Below are 19,530 nucleotides of genomic sequence, written 5' to 3'. Positions count from 1 at the left end.
CATTGTCTTGAACCAATTATATTAGCTGAAAATTCCTAGTAAATAATAACTGGTACCAAGGCAACCTTCAAAAAAAATCATTCTGTCAACATCAAGACTGTAGGGAAGAGAAAGATAACAAGGCCTGGATTCCTGAGTTAAAGTCAGTCTAATGAGACAATTATAAAGATATTCAATTCAAAGGAAAAATAAGAGGTTCACAGTTAAAAAGTAAAAATTTGGGGGTATAAATACAATACTGACTGCTTAAGCTTATTAAAAGTGAACAGAAATGCTCAATAATTTCCAGCTCATTCCATCTGACATGCTGGTTGTTGAACTTTTTTTTTTAAGTCAAATTCATTTTTTAAGTCAAATTGGCTGTAAACACTTTGTGCTTCCTATTAGGGTCATTTTGTTGTTTTAGTGAGCTCAATACTCGTCATATTGAGCCATTGCATTCCTAATTCAGGTTTTTCTTCAAGAGCCACAGTTACTGCTATTTGATTAAGTTGTGCCAGCCAGGATGATGTGCTTCATTTTCGAGTTTTAATATTTTTAACAACACTTGTTTTTTCAAAAAATTAAATGTATTATGCAATTAAATTGTGTCAGGTATTATGCTACTCATTGCTCATGTACGACTTCACTGAGATTCCCCTTTAAGCTTTCAGATCTATATCTACTGGTATTTGAATTTTGAAATGAAATAAATGAAATATGGCTTAGAAACGTTGGAAGTCATACAGTTGACAATCGCTAGAACACATAATTTATTAGTAATTATTAATGACCAGAGAAAATTGCTTTTTCATCAATCTTGTTCACTTTTTCTTCATAAATTATCCAATCTATATCCTTATCTTTCAAAATCTTAATAGCGTGGAAAATCAAAAGGGATATATTCTTATAGATTTACATTACTGACAGAGTGACTAATTTTGCAATAATGACAATCAAATTTCTTGGACAGGCCAATCTTGTCAATATCATTGAAATTTCAAGAAAGTAGATAGTACTGCTGGGTGTAAGAGCATTAGCAGTGATTATAATTATAGTTCTTGAGCACTGTGATGGACCTATATATAAGAGCCTGATATTTAGAGGGTGATCTTCTGTATATCTTTTATCATTAAAAGTGGGTAATTGCAAGAAGAAAAGCAGGACTGTAAACATTGTAATTGGAGAACAGGCAAGAGTGAGAACATTAAGGCAAACTGAGATATACTCTAGTAATAAACTCCACCAAAGTGTACACTTTAATAGGCAACAAAGTCAAGGACAATTATATTATAAACACTAAATTAACACTCCATTCACCCAACTTTCAGCTTCAACCTATTTAGCAACTATAAATTAGAGATATGAATATTTATAATGCCAAGCCCCATAAAATTATGCATGTCCTTTAAATAATACAAGGGTAGGGATTGATAATGATATGCTTAGAACAGCATGTGATACATAGTCATTCATTATATAGTTGAATGAAAAAACAAATGAGCTCATGAAAACTTAACTACATAAAGAAACATTCCAGATGATGGATTTCAGAAACCATCAGACTATATGCGCACTGACCAAATGGGCATCATTTTCTGGTATACCATTTCAGATCATAGGTTTATAAAATAAAGGACTAAATGAATCTTCTAATAAATATGCTTTATCAGGTAATATCATGAGTATATCAGATATCACATGGAGTAATCTAGTCCCTGCTGTTACATTTATTTCAATGAATTACATCTTTTCTTTAATAGTATATGTTATAAAGCCTTTCTTGGCTCCATAAACACTAGTCAGTATAGTAGTAACTCCAGTAAAACATTTTCTTCTTTCATTGTAAAATTTGTAGTGGAGTAAATACTGAATGCTCACTACTAATACCATCTATTAATCACCTTCTGTGACAGAAAATTGACTGGAGTACTATTCATATTTTAGCAGGAAGTGGAATAACCAAGCATTTGCTTTATATAACTTTCTATGTTTGCTTTCTACATTTGTAGTAATAACTAATAATGACCGACATTACATAACAAATGTATATGAAAAGAGACTAATAATTTATTCAACCAACATGAATGAAAATAACATTGTTAAATTGTTTATTCTTATAGTAGATATTTAGAAATAATATGATTAGAGGTTAGTACAAAATGAACCAAATTTCTGGAAATTTTGAAAGAGTTACTAGTGTACTGTAGAAAATGTTCTGGTTGAAGAATTGAACTATATATTTACTTTCATGGTTTTTATTTTGTAATTTCATTGGAAAGTAATTTTAGAACTATTACAAAATTACTTTTATGCTAAGCTTGAGAATCCATGGTTTTAAACCTAATGTTTTTCTAGGTAAAGTAAATCAGATTTTCTAGAAAGATTCACTCAACTGAAATTCACTTTGCAGTACAATTTTTAACTGTGTCCATAAAATGATTCAGTCTTAGTATATCGCTTTATACTGCCATGGCAGTAAAAAAGTTAAAACAGTAATATAAGTACCTGTGAATGAAAAAAAAGTGAAACAAAATGTGATTTTATGATATTCAGATTTGTTATAATTATTAGAAATATATAATTTAATACATGTAAAGGTGCCTAAAATCAAGAGTAGTACATATAAAACTATATGCTTCTATATTACACAATAGTAAATGTTTTACAGTAGAGGTATACCAGGATATAATTGTCAAACACAGCATCCAATACTCCACAAAGAAATATTTTATGGTTTATTTCAAAGAAATTAGAACCTCATCTTTATCACTAAAACAACAACCTAATAAAATCAGAATTCCTATATTTTGTTTCTAGAATGTTACATACAAGAAAACAATAGGGTTTCACCAAATGGCTGAAGTGTGGTATTTATCTTGGAGACACTTAATTTTCATCTAAAAAGTCATAAAATCTTCCCATAAGCTGGTATCTGAATCTGGAAGCTGTGTAACTTAGCTTCAGAAAGGTATTTTAATCTGACTAATCTGAAACCTACAAGGTTAAGAAAGTCCCATACTTTCACTTTTTTATTTAAAATAAAAAATGTAAGACATAATATTATTCAAACATAATGTTGGGTCCAAATGTGGTGGACATAATAGAATACTAAAGAAAATCCTTACATCACTTGTATAAAATGAAGTGAAAAATGGGGGGAGATATGAAGTGACAAGGATGTGGGAAAAAATATGAAACAATATTGTCAGATAAGGAGAGTAGAAAAGCATGCTCTATACACAATATCCAGGTAGAAATGACATCATCCATATTCATATCATTGGATATGGAAATATGCCAATTCATAAGCAAAGGTATGCAAAGAAGATGTAGTGATGACACACAGCAAGAGGATTGTAGGTTATAGAAGTGATAACTCCTTCAGTTTCACAATCCACAAAGCTGTAAGGTTTTGTATTTCACATTTCTTATCATAATTTCTGCTCCTTTTGTGATATCAAGGTGCACTAGATATTATATAACATTTTGGAATATTTATCTTCCTTTGACTCCTCCTATACTAAAGATTTTCATTATATGATTATACAACAACAAAATTTAAATTATCAATATACCACATTAAGGGCAAGTATCTATGTTTTTATATAGTCATTTTGAAATTATTAAACTCCATCATTCATTGAGAAACCATCCTTCAGGAAAATGTTTTACTATTATCTTTCACGGGAAATATAATATCTCAAAATAAATGATTTCAAATATCTGCTTCCTTAAATTAGAGTTCGAAACAAGAATTTTGATTGTAATATCACAAAAGTGGTACTTTTTGAGCTTCTAGATATTTTATCAGTCATGGAATGATCTCTTACAAGACCTTCAGCACTGTAAATTTTAGAATATAATAAATAACATGAGGTTTAAATTATTTTCTTCCTCAGTTCTCTCTATTTTGTTAGGTGCTGATGAAACAAGCAAGGTTTAGAGGTAATTGTGACACTTTGAAAGAAGCCATCTTTGTGTTACATGAAAATTACAGTTCTTCAGTATCTTCTTGGAACAGATTTGTTCCTAATTTTCAGGATTACAATTGCCTGTACATTTTGGCTGGAAAAAGGTTAACACGTCTGAACTGTGCTAAATAACATAGTAGAATTGTTGTCAAAGGAAGCCTCAGAACATTTTTGAAGGTTAAAAGCCTATCTGGAGGATAAATTTAAAGGGAAAGCTTCATTATGTGAGGGAAAAATCATACTAGCAGATGCTGATAGCGACGATACCATGATGAGTAGAACCTGGAAAAAAGAAATTGAGGGTCTGGAGATTTTAAGTGGAAATTTGTTCCCAGTTTAATTTGACACCAGAATATAAGCAATATTTTTCCCATTAGTTACAAATGGGAAATACTAATGATTAGTACTTTTGACAAATTAAATATAAATCTAAACAAATAAGTATAGATTTTTTTGTTTTTTCTTAACCTTTTATTCTTCTCTTGTTCATTACATATCAACCACAGTTTCCCCTCCTTGTACTCCTCCCACTCCCTGTCCTTCTCACCTTCCTCCTCTATCAACTCCTGCTCTGCCTCCCTGCACACACACACACACACACACACACACACACACACACACACACACAATCAAGAGCAGGCCTCCCAGGGATCTAACGAGATGCAATACGACTGAGCACAAACCCACATATTACAGCTGCACATGTCAAAACCTTGATTTACAATCTGTCCTGACTGCAAGTCATATTGGGGCAATGGTGGCACATAATTTGTGGGGGTGGCAGCCTCATGACTGGACCAACTTATACCCCATGCCCAGAGAGGGACCTCAACATTGACACTGCTTGGATGGGTAGGTACCAGAGACAGGACAGCCCAGACACTCAGAATAGAATCAAACACAACTGACAAAAAAAGTCAATGAAATTAACACTTAAGAAATTCTGCTACATTGACAGATTATGACCTAGTCCTATTGTCATCAGAGGGGCATCAATTAGGAACTAACTGGGAGCAGATCCAGAGACTCACAGCCAAACACTAGAATTATTATATAAGAAATTGAACATGGTAGGAATTGATGGATATCTCAAAATATAGCCCTTTGTAGGCAGTGTCTCCCAAACCTCTCTCTCTCTCTCTCTCTCTCTCTCTCTCTCTCTCTCTCTCTCATATATATACATATATATATGCATATGTATGTATATATGTGTGTGTGAGTGTGTGTTTGTGTGTATTTGTGTGTGTTCATTCAGTAAAATAAACTTCTAAAACATCAGTGTACCTCAAAATATGCTAAATGAACTACATAAGGCACAAGGAGATACATACTCTATTGTTTTACTTACATGCAATACCTGAACTAAGCAAATCACAGAGATACACAGTAGATAGTGAGGATACCAGGGGGTAAAGAGAAAACTTTTTAACCTTTAAAGAGTTTTATTATGAGTTGAAGGAAAACTGAGGAAACAGATGATGATTATGATGGTTTGTAACCAATGCCAAGGAATTATGTAATAAAATGCTTATCTCAGAAATTTGATCATATAAATGTCTTATGGATGACTTTAAATAATAAAGCAAAACTATCAAGTTATATATTTTAAATAGATGAATTTTTGACATGTTAATTTTATTTCAGTGAACAAGATACAAAACCCAAAAGATTATAAGGGTTGTCATTGAGCTACTATTTCTTGCACTTGTTGATAGTCAAAATGGAAGCAGATTCATACAGGAATATTCACTTGACTAATGACAGAATTGTACCAGTCAAGCAATAAGGAAGTATTTCCATGGAATAAATAAATGCCACTGGGTCAAAATAATTTGGATTAAATATAAATTTTTGTGTGCAGTTTGTTTTTAAAAATATGCATTAAGCTTATAAACACTTTATATTTTACCTCAATGTTAGAATGTGTTCTAGGTGGAAAAATCAAGACTTGCAAAGTAAAGGAACTGGAAATTGAGTCCTTTTTGTGAATAATACAAATGCGTTGTTTAGTATTTAAATCTATATTCTTGGCCTAAAATATTAATTTTACATCACATCATTTCCTGATTAATTACACTTCATATTAATTGCCTTTTCAGTGTTTCAACTTATGAAATATTATCCCTAAAACGTATTGGCTCACTCTTTGCCTTTTGTCGTGAATGTAAAGTCATTCACCATCACCAATTGCTTTGAGTTTATAGCAAAATATAAAGACAAATCAGATACTCAGGGTACAAACCGAAAAAATAATCCATACTTCTGCTTCCTTCCAAGAAAAACTCAGAAAACAAAGCAAATACAAACAGTTGCAACACTTAACACATGTAACAGAGAAAGATGGTTAATGTCTAACCTTTATCCACTGGAGATTTGTCTGTTTGAGCTTCTTTTCAAGTTTATCTTGTTCTTCTGGTCTTATGGGAGCACTTACAAGTACTGCTCCTCCTGTTTCATTTAATTGTTTTAAAATTCCCTGGCGCAGGGGCAGCTCTTCTGCCAGTAACTGAAACAGACAAATACAACAACATTTAAAATGAATTACAGTGCAACTCCAACTACCTTTGAGTCACCTTTATTGATTAGTCTATCAAAGTGAAGCGACTTAACTGAAGGTCCACTGGCACCTGAAATACCAAATACTTCCACATTGCACAGAGCTGATGGGCTAAAACAACTGCATCCAAAGAGATAAACCAATCCAGATGAGTATATTATTTTGGTTCCTTAAGATGGTTTTCAAGTGAAAAATGTTAATGGCATGTAGAACTCTAAAAGAGTACAACAAGCAGTTATTGTAAAAGCATATGCTTTATCAGAAATAGAACATTTGGATTGATTCCATCATATGCTCAGGTACTTTAGCTTGTCATAATATACAACAGCATGCACATGAGTAGACAACAAAGTTGTCAAAAATATACTGCCAGACAATGTATATATAAAACTCTTCATCTAATAATATGAAAATAACAATGATATGAAGTATAAAATTTACTAATTATTATCATATAAAATAATAATTATTGCCACTTTGTTTAAAAGAAAACTGAAATAGGAGATTTAAATATGAACATTGTAAGGACATAAGGCTAATAATTCAAACTAGGAAGATTCCATCATAGAACTTAAATTTATGATATTCCATTTAGAATCATATTATTACATTTTCCCCAAGATGCACAAATCTACCAGAGATCATAACTAAATTCCATTTGGAACTGCAGGATCCAACAGAATAACTACTAAAATCTGATGTAATATAAAACCTCCTTAGTTGTTCATACATACTATTTTTCATAAGGTACATATATCTAGTGGTTACAGCAATGCATTATGACCTTATCTATCTTTATAGAAAGTTCTACTGTACAATATTATCTAGGTTGCCCAGAGAGAATAGAAAATCAATACACAATTATTCACAAATGAATGTTGCTAAAAATGTCCACACAATGAACTATCAATTATGCTATATATGGCATTCAATACAGTCAGAAAAAAACGGCTTTACAAAATGGACTAGAGTTGTGTCTTTTCTAGGGGGTAGTAGTTTACAAATGGCCAATAAGCTTTCAGTACTAAAATGTCAAATACATAGTATAATATCTGATATATAGTGTGCCTTTAATATTTGTTTACTGATCTAAGCAACTATATTTCCTTTGTAGTCTATGTCATGATAGTATGTAATTTTTCATTTTTTAATTTTATTTCAAAGAAGTAAAGGATTCATTTGAACTATAATTTGCCTGAGTAAACCTACTGAATCATTGACAAATAAGTAAGTCTCTTTTCATTTTATTTTCTAATACTCTACAATGACAGGAATGGGAACCAGCTACAATGTTTCAAATGAGGATTAAATAAAATGGAGTTGTAGTTAAACCTCGTATTTCACACACAGTGCATGATAAATATTAATTTTCATTCTCCTTTCACCTTTACTTTGAAAATTAAAATAAGAGAGTTCTAAAAGACTTAAGTTTCTTAAACTAAGATCATAAAAACTAAGTTAGCTATACAATTAGATCACATCAATGAGCCAGGTGAGGTGCTATCAGATATGTCTGAGTTCACTCCTCCACCCAAATAAAAAACCCAACAACAACAAAAACAAACAAGCAAACAAACAAGCAAAACCTCTTGAATATGCTTTGTGTCTAGTGAACCAGTATGGAGTGTGAACCAATATGAAAAGTTCTATGTTCACATGGAATAAGCACAAGCTTCTTTAAATCATAGCTGAAACAACATTATTTGACAATGGATAGGAGGTTTCTAGGGAGGCAAAATGGGGAAAGATGATGACATCTGAAATGTAAATAAATAAAGTATCAAATAATATAAAAAGACATGATATTCTTTATTAGTGAAACTCTCAGTCTCAGTCTGATGTAGTCTAAAACAGATTGCAAATTCCTTCCCACTTACATATAGATTTTTTGATTTCACACTTTGCTCTTCAGTTTTCAAAATCCTTTGAAATTGTTAACCCTGAAATAACTCTAAAAGTAATTATTTAAGTTAGTTTTTAAAATAACTGGTATGCACTTTGCATGTATAAAGAACATGTGTGTATCTAAAGACGTATATCTATATGCATGTATATGTATGTATGCACATATGTATACATTATGTAAGTATGTTAATTTACAGGCATTTGGTTAAAAATGTAAGGTTGGGAAAGAACATATTGTTAAGAACCGCAGATAACATAATGGGTAGCAAATCAATGATTCGGTACATTAAAATAGATTTATATGTGCTTTATACAAATAGGCACTGGGGATTCTAGTAAACAAAATTACCTTGACTTGTTCAAGCTTTTCTTTTAGCTGCTGTTCATCTCCAAGTGGAGTAGTAGCAATGTTATCAGCTTCTTCCAACCACAAGACAAATTCATTTAAATCTCTTTGAAATTCTGACAAGACATTCTTTTGTTCCTCAGTCCTGTAGAAAGAATAACAAAATGATTGTAAATGACACACCTCTCAGGGATTTAGGGAGATACTGGAGCAGTGGAGCAGGAGATGGTGGGTGGGTGAAGGAGCACCCTCATAGAGGCAAAGGGGAGAGGGGAGAGGGCAGATGTGGGAGGGGGAATTTGGAGGAGTAACCAGGAAGTGGGATATCATTTGATATTTAAACGAATGGAATGATTAAAAAAAAAACAACAACAACAAACCAAACCAACCAGCTCACCAAACAGACAAAGCAACAGCAATTTTTTTTTTTTTTTTTGGAGACAATGAAACTTTATTTAAAAACCGAACCACTTGGAAAATATATTGCAGGCTGGACACAGCAAACAGACAAATGTATCACTATTTCAAGTAATTGGTATAAATACAACACAGTACTTATCCAAAAGATAAGATGCTATGTTAGGCCAGCAACACTGCACCACAAAACTCCAGGCAAAGATGGGAGTTGGTAAGAAGGTGTGTGCTCTCTGTGGTCCTGGCTCTCTTTGGCCTAAGTTGCTTACTTTTAGGCCTCCTTGTTGGTAAGGCTCTGTAAATTCAGAGCTGATTAATACTGGGTTTGCACTATTATTTTGTGAACCCAAGTCCAACACTTCTCAACAATTCCTATTTACTGTTTATTCTTAGTGACAGGCATGTGACAACCAAACCCTTGCTTTTCATGAGGATGTGTCACTTTGCTGCACAAGTCAATGAAGAAAGCTGTTTCCCATGTCACTGTGACACTGTCTGCTTCTTCAGGGGCTTCTAGAATAACAGAATTTGAAAACTAGACATTCCCATCTTGATGGTAGAAAATACTAGGAACCTTTGGAAGTTATTCAAACCACTCTCCTTCCTGTATCTTAAATCCACTGTGTGCCCTTGCATGTAAGACAAAACTAAGCAAAATATAGATTTGAAAAGGAAATCCTTTCCTTTCTCTAAATTACTAGCCTACTGGGTTTTGTTTCACAGCATATGCAAGGTGGTGTGGTGATACTTGTGGTAAGCAGGATTTGCCAAGCTTCTCTGAGGAGACACACCTCTCCTCAGATTTTACCAGCAGGTTGAAGAGAGCCGCCAGCTTGGATGTTTGTAGTAAGAACCTCAGCCCTTGGTATAAGGTTGATCTCTACTACAGAACAAACACTTGCACAGGAATATTTAGGATCTAGACTTCTCCTCCGAGCTATCTGCGATCCAAATCTTAGCACCAGCTTCTTTCCACTTCACCTTCTAAAATCCAGTGTCCAGCAGTGAGCAGCATTTGCCTGGAACTTGCTGTGTCCTAAGTTTTCCTCATTCGTAAACATTGCTTAACATATTAAACTTCCATTCTTCCTTTTAAATAGCCTGCTCTCAGCCCCAATGGTCACTGGCAAACAATTTTATTTCCTGATGGATGACAGAGACTCCTTCATCTTCTTGGTCATTGTTGGGATGAGGTGCATGTGGTCATCCACACACTTGGCCACACAGCTATCTAGCTGTCGCTTCACCTGAAGCTCCTTAGTTCCTGCATCCATTGAGTCTTTGGCTTTGTCGTTGCAGTGCATGGTGCACCGTGCCAGGCGGTCCTGGAACCTTTCCAGCTCGCTGGTGACCAGAGCCTGCGCTTGAGCCAGAGGCGCATGGCAGCGTTCGATGGACTGGTGCACCTGCTGCATAGACGCTTGGGTGTCTTCACAGCAGTTGGCACTGCACCGGAACATGAGGCCCTGCATCTTCCGGATGTTCTCTCTCTCCACACTTTTCACCATGGCGTCCACAGCCTCCTGCACTCGGAGTTGCTGCACCTCCGCCATGGCGACCCTGAGCCGTGCCGCGCCGGCGCCCGCGTGCCAGCAATTTTATTTTTAAAAAGCAAGCTACTTAAGAGATAGCCATAATATAGGATTTATCTTTGTTTTATCTACTTTGAACAGTCGTTTTAATACTTTCAAAAGTACAAAATTAGGTCAAGAAAAATTATTTTAAGACTTGCAATAGCCTGTTATTACATTCAGGAAGACTTCACTACCTAGGCAACAGTGGCACATAGCCTTTGAAACCTCATGGTTATGAGGGGCTCTTCTAATACACTGTAAGATATTTAGCAACAATTGTAACCACTATGCATGAGATTCCTAGCTGTGACAAGCAAAAAATATCTTGAACCCTAATATTTCCTCCTGCTGGAGGTGGGCAAATTTTTCCCTTCTGTGAAATTACTATAGTAATAGAATACAAATGTGAAGCTGAATGCTTTGAAAAAGGACAAATTAGAGACTATTTATTGGTAAATTAAATGACAAATGTAAAAGCAAAGGCATAAAATAAAAACACCATGCAGATGTTTCCAAACTATAACACAGTCCTTTTCATTGAAAAGAGACAAACATAACAAAAATGACATACAAGGTATAATAACCTGGTAGATGTTTTTATTTATATGAATACATATATTGCATATTTTTTCATTAGGCATGAATTCACTTTTATATATTAGATTCAAAGATTTATGGGTAGACAGAATGGTTCATATTTAAAATGACTTATATTTGTTTTTGTCATTTTTGGGAGATTTAATGGAAACATTTAACTGAAGCATAATACACATATGGGAAAGTACATATATAATTATAGAGCTCAATGAAAATACAGGTTTTAGATTCATCACATAGAGAAAGAAGTAATTTATTATAAGAAATACCTTGCTTCCTTTTCATTATCATATATGAAGTAGCATGTCACTTTGATTATTCTGTAATGTAAGCATTATGCAAAAGCAGTAATATCATATATCATCCTTTGTGTCTTGCTTTTTGACTAAAATTTATGTTTATAATTCTATAACATTTATTGTTCATTCATTCACTTTTATTTATAGTATTCCATAATATTTCATAAGAGTATAATGTTAATTTTTGTTATTTCTATACTTTTTCTACACTTTTAAAACATGATTAAGAATTGATATTTTACATCGTTAATAGATGATTATTGATAGTTCATTGTCTTTAAGAAAATGTATTACTAGAAATCATCAAATAATATACCTTCAGTTAAGGATCTTCCATCTGATGGGAAGAAGTATCAATGTTTTTAAGTGGTCTCCCCTTTACATAGTTTTGTTTACTAGGAATTTTGAACTATATATGTAGTTTGTTCAGTTTATTAAATAATATTTATTTATAAATACTGCTGATCACTCCTCTTCTTAACTCTCAATCACATTTTCATCAATTTCACCTTTCTCTTATCAATTTTAAAAGAAAAATAGTTGTCTTTTAATTGTAAATTTTATGTAGATATCTAATTCTTATAGAATTGTGCACTTGATTTTTGTACAAGACGTCTGTTGAATTAGAAATTATCTTTTGAATTCTGGAAGAGTATTTTATAACCATTCCCCAGTTTACGAGAAAGCAGTTTTAAACAGGAAGAAATAGAATTTTCATCTGATTTTTTTACATTGCTCTTTTACTTTGCAAAGTCTAGGCACAGGTGCAGCAAATCAGTTACTCCTAGGGCGAATTTGGTCTATGGTTTGATTTTATGCAATTATGAACATATACTTTATTTTCGCAGTTCTGGATACCCTCTTTTATGTGTTCTTCAAATACACTAGGTGGACTTGTGCTTCTGTTTTGGATCTTCTTTTCTTAAATTTCAAATGTGGGTGCTTGTCACCTTAGGTAGGTTTCCATAATAATCCTACTTAAAACTGTCCTCCCCTCAATGTTTCGATTTGTTGTCCCTGTTCTTGGCTTTCTTTTAGTTCCTAAAATTGACATACTTCATCCTTTTGTTTTTCTTTAATGTACTCTCTATGTCTCACATATGAAATTGTACTCCTTTAGTGATGGCTTTAGGTGTGGTTATTTGCTACTATATTTTCTTTTTGACAATGTCTAGGATAGAATGGAGGCATAGTAAATACATGATAGGGTAAAGAATGAATGGGTCTATCATTATTTTCAATTTTCTTGCCTTCCTATCCTAAAATAACTTTTCCTATATTTTAGAATATGGATTGTAAAATTTGGCAAAATTTATCCCCCATTCTGTGCTATGGTATTTCATTTAAAGACACTTGAACTAGAAGGTACTCAAGAACATCATTCTGGGTATCAACAAAATGGTGATGGTCAAGTCAAAGAAAGGTGGCACTTAATATGATAACATATAAAGAGTTTTAAAAATCAAGACAATTTCACTTCTCTGACATATTTTTGTCATAAGCCTATATTGTACACATGTGCACACACACACACACACACACACACAGAGGAGTAAAATATAAATTAAAAGACTGACTTATCACTTAAACATTCTCCAGTTTCAAGTCTGTGTCTCCTGCATCAGTTTTCGTTTCAAGGCAATGGGAACAATGTAAATTTCTAGTAGTAGGAATACTGCTACCATTGCTTCCATAAACCATATAGGAAAAGGGATTATCTTGGCTGCCAGAACTTTGTTTTAGAATATGAAATAACATTGTTTACTTTCAGAATCTGGTCAGTATAAACCTTAAGTCAAGAATAAAATTCAAAAATCTAATAACTCCCAAATTATTGCATGTTTTCACTCTTAAATATACTCAGCTAAGAAAATAAATACACTTAATAATTATAATTAAGATGTATATAGTTAATTCCAATTAAAATATACAAACATTATTTACATATTTTCTTCTATTAATATTCTACTGTGAGTAGGTCTGGGTTTAGGCAAGTCATAAAGCATTTGCTTATCATGTATAGGACCTTGTGTTTAATATCCAGAAGCACAAACACAAAGCAATTATAATTAATTGCCGTATGTTATTGGTTATTTTGCAAAAATATTGTTTAAGAATCAGAGGAATAAAGTATAAGTGGATATGACATATTTTACCCTTCTTTTGTTACTAGGTATTAATTTTAGTCATAAATATTCATTGTAAAAAGACCTTACATTTGTTTATTCATTTTGGCCTATACAGTAGATAAACTCATTAGAATAAGATATAGTTAAGTTAATGAGTTTGAATATTCATTATTGAAGCTGTTTGCTAATACTGTCATTGAAGATACTCATGAGTTAATATCATAAGTTTGAAAGTACTCTGCATGCATTCACCAGGTTTTAAATATTTCTATTTATGAATATTTAGTAGAAGAATTGTTATAGACTATAGTTTCTAATAATAAAAATGCTGAAATGTTAATATAAAATTTCTGTAGGTTTTTAATGTCAATTTTGTACTGTGCAATATTCTTGTTTTTGTTGGCTTATATGTTTATATAATTTTTTCCACTCTTCATAAATTTATAGAACATATTAGGTTCTCTTTCATCTTTTAGGTTTTTTTTCTGTTTTCATTTGTTTCTAAAACAAAAAACCAAATTATTTCTTTATTCTTTTCTTCATTCTTAGTATTGTTTTTAATCGTGTATATTCTGTAATTATATACATGCTAATTTTTATTCAAAATACCTTTATTTTCAACAAAAATGTAAGTGTTACTATGTCTTAAAGTCATTGGAGTTAAATTTCTTACCACGAACTATTACTAGACATTGACATTATTTCCTCTGTAACATCAGTTCTTCATTTACTTATAAATCCTCCTTTTATAGCTTATGTATTATTGAGTTTCTGCTATTAAATAATAATTTACTGTGTTTTTATATAAAATATCATGGAATATATCTAATACTTGTAATTTCTTGTGAGTTAGCATCCTCTGGCTCCTTAGCTCTTCCAACTTAAGTAGCATCCTATTTGCTTATATTATAAATTAAATCTAAGTGAAGATGACTGTGATTGTATTAAATCAATAAATTAATTTGTGAAAATTACCATCTTTAAAATGTAATTCTGCTGTATTTTCTGACTATAGTTTGGCCACTGAAAACAATTCAGGGTTCATTCATGCACTAAAAATAATTAAGTGTAGCTTATAACTAACCTTCAGTATTAGTTTGAAAGGCAGAAACTTGCAGATGATTTTATAGAGTTTATCTGTACACTAATTTATAAGACACTTGTAGAACCAGTGGATAGAAGAAGCCATCCATTAAGAAGTAAAAGCTCTAGATAAGTGTTTTGCTGCCATCTTTTTACATATCAAAGAAAACTTTCCCTCATGATTCAAGTTTTTAATTTAATTTTTTATTGGATTTTTATTTACATTTCAAATGTTATCCCCTTACAGCATTTCTCACCCACCCAGGAACCCCCTATTCAATTCCCCCTCCTCCTGCTTCTATGAGGATGTGCCCCCACCCACCCACTCCCACCTCTCTGCGTTTGAATTCCCCCACACTGGGGCATCCAGCTTCAAGGGACCAAGGACCTCCACTCTCACCTATGCTGGACAAGACCATTCTCCCTTACATATACAGCTGTAGCCATGGGTCTCTCTCTGTGAGTTAACTGCCTGGTGATTTAGACCCTGGGAGCTCTGGTTGAATGGTATTCTTGCTCTCCTCGTGGGGCTCCACAGTGGTTGTACCATCTTGCAATCCCACCAGCAATGGAGGGGTGTTCAATTCTTAAAAAGCATGAAATCTTTTAAAATATGAAAGCACTTGGTAGTCATTTATTATCTTGAATATCTAAAAGTATATTTTAAAAGTATATAAAAAGCCCTTCGGCCCCTGCCTGGTCCCTGGGACTGGAGCAGACACAGAGTCGGTCTGCTCCTGTCCTGTGGAGAAACTGAATCCTGAGTCATCCAGGAGCCACTGCACTCAGAGCAGCTGGTAAGAACTCCATCTCACTCCCTAAGCCCCAGAGATACATCTGGGAGCCAGGGACATCCAGGGCACAGCAGCTACCCAAACCCCGCCCCTCCGGAATTCCACTTCCCTTCGGCCCCTGCCTGGTCCCTGGGACTGGAGCAGACACGGAGTAGGTCTGCTCCTGTCCTGTGGAGAAACTGAATCCTGACTCATCGAGAAGTCACTACACTCAGAGCAGCTGAAACTGAATTCTGAGTCATCAGGGACCCACTGCACTCAGAGCAGCTGGAGCCACTGCACTCAGAGCAGCTGACACAGAGTTGGTCTGCTCCTGTCCTGTGGAGAAACTGAATCCTGAGTCATCTAGGAGCCACTGCACTCAGAGCAGCTGAAACTGAATCCTGAGTCATCGAGAACCCACTGCACTCAGAGCAGCCGAGGAGCCACTGCACTCAGAACAGAAGGATTACCAGATCCAAGAGGTGGCCTGAGTCCCAGGAGTTCTTCCACCCGGGAGATTAGGGGCATAAGACCACAGAGACCTCTGGACTCCGAGGAGCTCTGCAATAAGCAAGATAACTGGAAATACAGATTCCAATCTTACACAGAGAGGGCAGGTACCACTAGAGTTACCCAGATGGCGAAAGGCAAGCGCAAGAACATAAGCAACAGAAACCAAAGTTTCTTGGCATCATCAGTGCCCAGTTCTCCCAATATAGCAAGCCCTGAACACCCCTTCACACCTGAAAAGCAGGATTCAGAATTAAAATCACTTCTCATGATGATGATAGAGGATTATAAGAAGGAATTAAGTAACTCCCTTAAAGAAATACAGGAGAGTACAAGTAAACAGATAGAAGCCCTTAAAGAGGAATCACAGAAATCCCTTAAAGAAATGCAAGAAAACACAAAGAAGGAATTAAACAAAAACATTCAGGATCTGAAACTGGAAATAGAAACAATAAAGAAAGTTCAAAGGGAGACAACCATGGAGATAGAAAACCTAAGAAAGAGATCAGGAGTCACAGACGCAAGCATCACCAACCGAATACAAGAGATAGAAGAGAGAATCTCAAATGCAGAAGATACGGTGGAAAATATTGACACAGTTGTCAAAGAAAATGAAAAAAGCAAAAAACTCCTAACTCAAAACACCCAGGAAATTCAGGACACAATGAGAAGACCAAACCTAAGGATAATAGGTATAGATGAGAATGAAGATTCCCAACTTAAAGGGCCAGTAAATATCTTCAACAAAATCATTGACGAAAATTTCCCTAACCTAAAGAACAAGATGCCCATAAACATACAAGAAGCCTACAGAACACCAAATAGACTAGACCAGAAAAGAAATACCTCCCGTCACATAATAATCAAAACATCAGATGCACAAAACAAAGAAAAAATACTAAAAGCAGTAAGGGAAAAAGGTCAAGTAACATATAAAGGCAGACCTATAAGAATTACACCAGACTTCTCACCAGAGACTATAAAAGCCAGAAGAGCCTGGACTGACATCATACAGACCCTAAGAGAACACAATTGCCAGCCCAGATTACTATACCCAGCAAAACTCTCAATCAATATAGATGGTGAAACCAAGATATTCCATGACAAAACCAAATTTGCACAATATCTTCCCACAAACCCAGCACTTCAAAGGATAATGGATGGAAAACGCCAACACAAGGAGGGAAACTACAACCTAGAAAAAGCAAGGAAGTAATCTTCTAACAACCCCAAAAGAAGATAACTATACAAACATAACTTTACCTCTAATAACAAAAATAACAGGAAGCCACAATCATTTTTCCTTAATATCTCTTAACATCAATGGTCTCAATTCCCCAATAAAAAGACGCAGACTAGCAGACTGGATACACAAACAAGACCCAGAATTTTGCTGCATACAAGAAACACACCTCAGTGACAAAGACAGACACTACCTCAGAATAAAAGGGTGGAAAACAATTTTCCAAGCCAATGGCCCCAAGAAACAAGCTGGAGTAGCCATTCTAATATCAAATAAAATCGACTTCCATCCAAAATTAATCAAAAAAGATAAGGAAGGACACTTCATACTCATCAAAGGAAAAAGCTACCAAGGTGAACTCTCAATTCTGAACATCTATGCCCCAAATGCAAGGGCACCTACATACATAAAAGAAACTTTACTAAAGCTCAAAACACACATTACACCTCATACAATAATAGTGGGGGATTTCAACACCCCACTCTCAGCAATGGACAGATCATGGAAACAGAAACTAAACCGAGACACTTTGACATTAACAGAAGTTATGAACCGAATGGACTTAACAGACATCTATAGAACATTTCATCCTAAAACAAAAGAATATACCTTTTTCTCAGCACCTCATGGTACCTTCTCCAAAATAGACCATATAATTGGTCACAAAACAAGCCTCTACAGATACAAAAAGATTGAAATAATCCCTTGCCTCTTATCAGATCACCATGGAATAAGACTGGTCTTTAATAATGAAAAAACCAATGGAAAACCCATGTGCACATGGAAACTGAACAACTCTCTACTCAATGATGACTTGGTCAAGGAAGAAATAAAGAAAGAAATTAAAGACTTTTTAGATTTCAATGAAAATGAGGACACATCATACCAAAACTTGTGGGACTCCATGAAGGCAGTGCTAAGAGGAAAACTCATAGCTCTAAGTGCCTACAAAAAGAAACTGGAAAGAGCACACACTAACAAGTTGACTGCACAACTAAAAGCCCTAGAACAAAAAGAAGCAAATACACCCAGGAGGAGTAGAAGGCAGGAAATAATCAAACTCAGGGCTGAAATCAAACAAATAGAAACTGAAAGAACAATACAAAATATCAATAAAACCAGGAGTTGGTTCTTTGAGAAAATCAACAAGATAGATAAACCGTTAGCCAGATTAACCAGAGGGCACAGAGAGAGTATCCAAATTAATAAAATCAGAACTGAAAAGGGAGACATAACAACAGAAACGGAAGAAATTAAAAAAATCATCAGATCCTACTACAAAGGTCTATACTCAACAAAACTGGAAAACCTGGATGAAATGGACAATTTCCTAGACAGATACCAGGTACCAAAATTAAACCAGGAGCAGATAAACCATCTAAATAGTCCCATAACCCCTCAGGAAATAGCAGCAGTCATTAAAAGTCTCCCCACTAAAAAAAGCCCAGGACCAGATGGTTTTAGTGCTGAATTCTATCAGACCTTCAAGGAAGACCTAATACCAATTCTCTTCAAACTATTCCACAAAATAGAGACAGAAGGAACACTACCCAATTCGTTCTATGAAGCTACAATTACACTCATTCCCAAACCCCACAAGGACCCAACAAAGAAAGAGAACTTCAGACCAATCTCCCTTATGAACATCGATGCAAAAATACTCAATAAAATTCTAGCAAACCGAATCCAAGACCACATCAAAACAATCATCCATCATGATCAAGTAGGTTTTATCCCAGGAATGCAGGGATGGTTCAATATTCGGAAATCCATCAATGTAATCCACTATATAAACAAACTTAAAGAAAAAAACCATATGATTATCTCACTAGATGCTGAGAAAGCATTTGACAAAATTCAACATCCCTTCATGATAAAAGTCTTGGAAAGATCAGGAATTCAAGGCCCCTACCTAAACATAGTAAAAGCAATTTACAGCAAACCAGTAGCCAACATCAAGCTAAATGGAGAGCAACTTGAAGCAATCCCACTAAGATCAGGGACTAGACAAGGCTGCCCACTCTCCCCCTACCTATTCAATATAGTACTGGAAGTCTTAGCCAGAGCAATTAGACAACAAAAAGAAGTCAAAGGGATACAAATAGGAAAGGAAGAAGTCAAAATATCGCTATTTGCAGATGATA

At 34.4% G+C, this 19,530-nt stretch overlaps 1 protein-coding gene and 1 pseudogene across 1 annotated transcript in view; both read right to left on the bottom strand.

Annotated features, from left to right (window-relative positions):
• The window catches only part of Dmd (dystrophin), a 1,212,244-nt gene that overhangs the window by 796,614 nt on the left and 396,100 nt on the right, over window positions 1-19,530 (bottom strand). Inside the window, exons 18-19 of the mRNA XM_028765040.1 lie at window positions 8,765-8,906; window positions 6,310-6,459 (exon numbers count right to left, since the gene is read on the bottom strand). Coding sequence (XP_028620873.1) covers window positions 6,310-6,459; window positions 8,765-8,906 — 292 coding nt within the window. The remainder of the gene's footprint in view (window positions 1-6,309; window positions 6,460-8,764; window positions 8,907-19,530) is intronic.
• On the bottom strand, window positions 10,211-10,757 carry LOC114619184 (annotated as a pseudogene).

Source organism: Grammomys surdaster, unplaced genomic scaffold, assembly GCF_004785775.1.
Source record: "Grammomys surdaster isolate TR1022 unplaced genomic scaffold, NIH_TR_1.0 148, whole genome shotgun sequence".
Taxonomy (NCBI): domain Eukaryota; kingdom Metazoa; phylum Chordata; class Mammalia; order Rodentia; family Muridae; genus Grammomys; species Grammomys surdaster.
The sequence above is the reverse complement of the archived record's forward strand: the minus strand, read 5'-3'. Positions and strand labels throughout refer to the sequence as shown.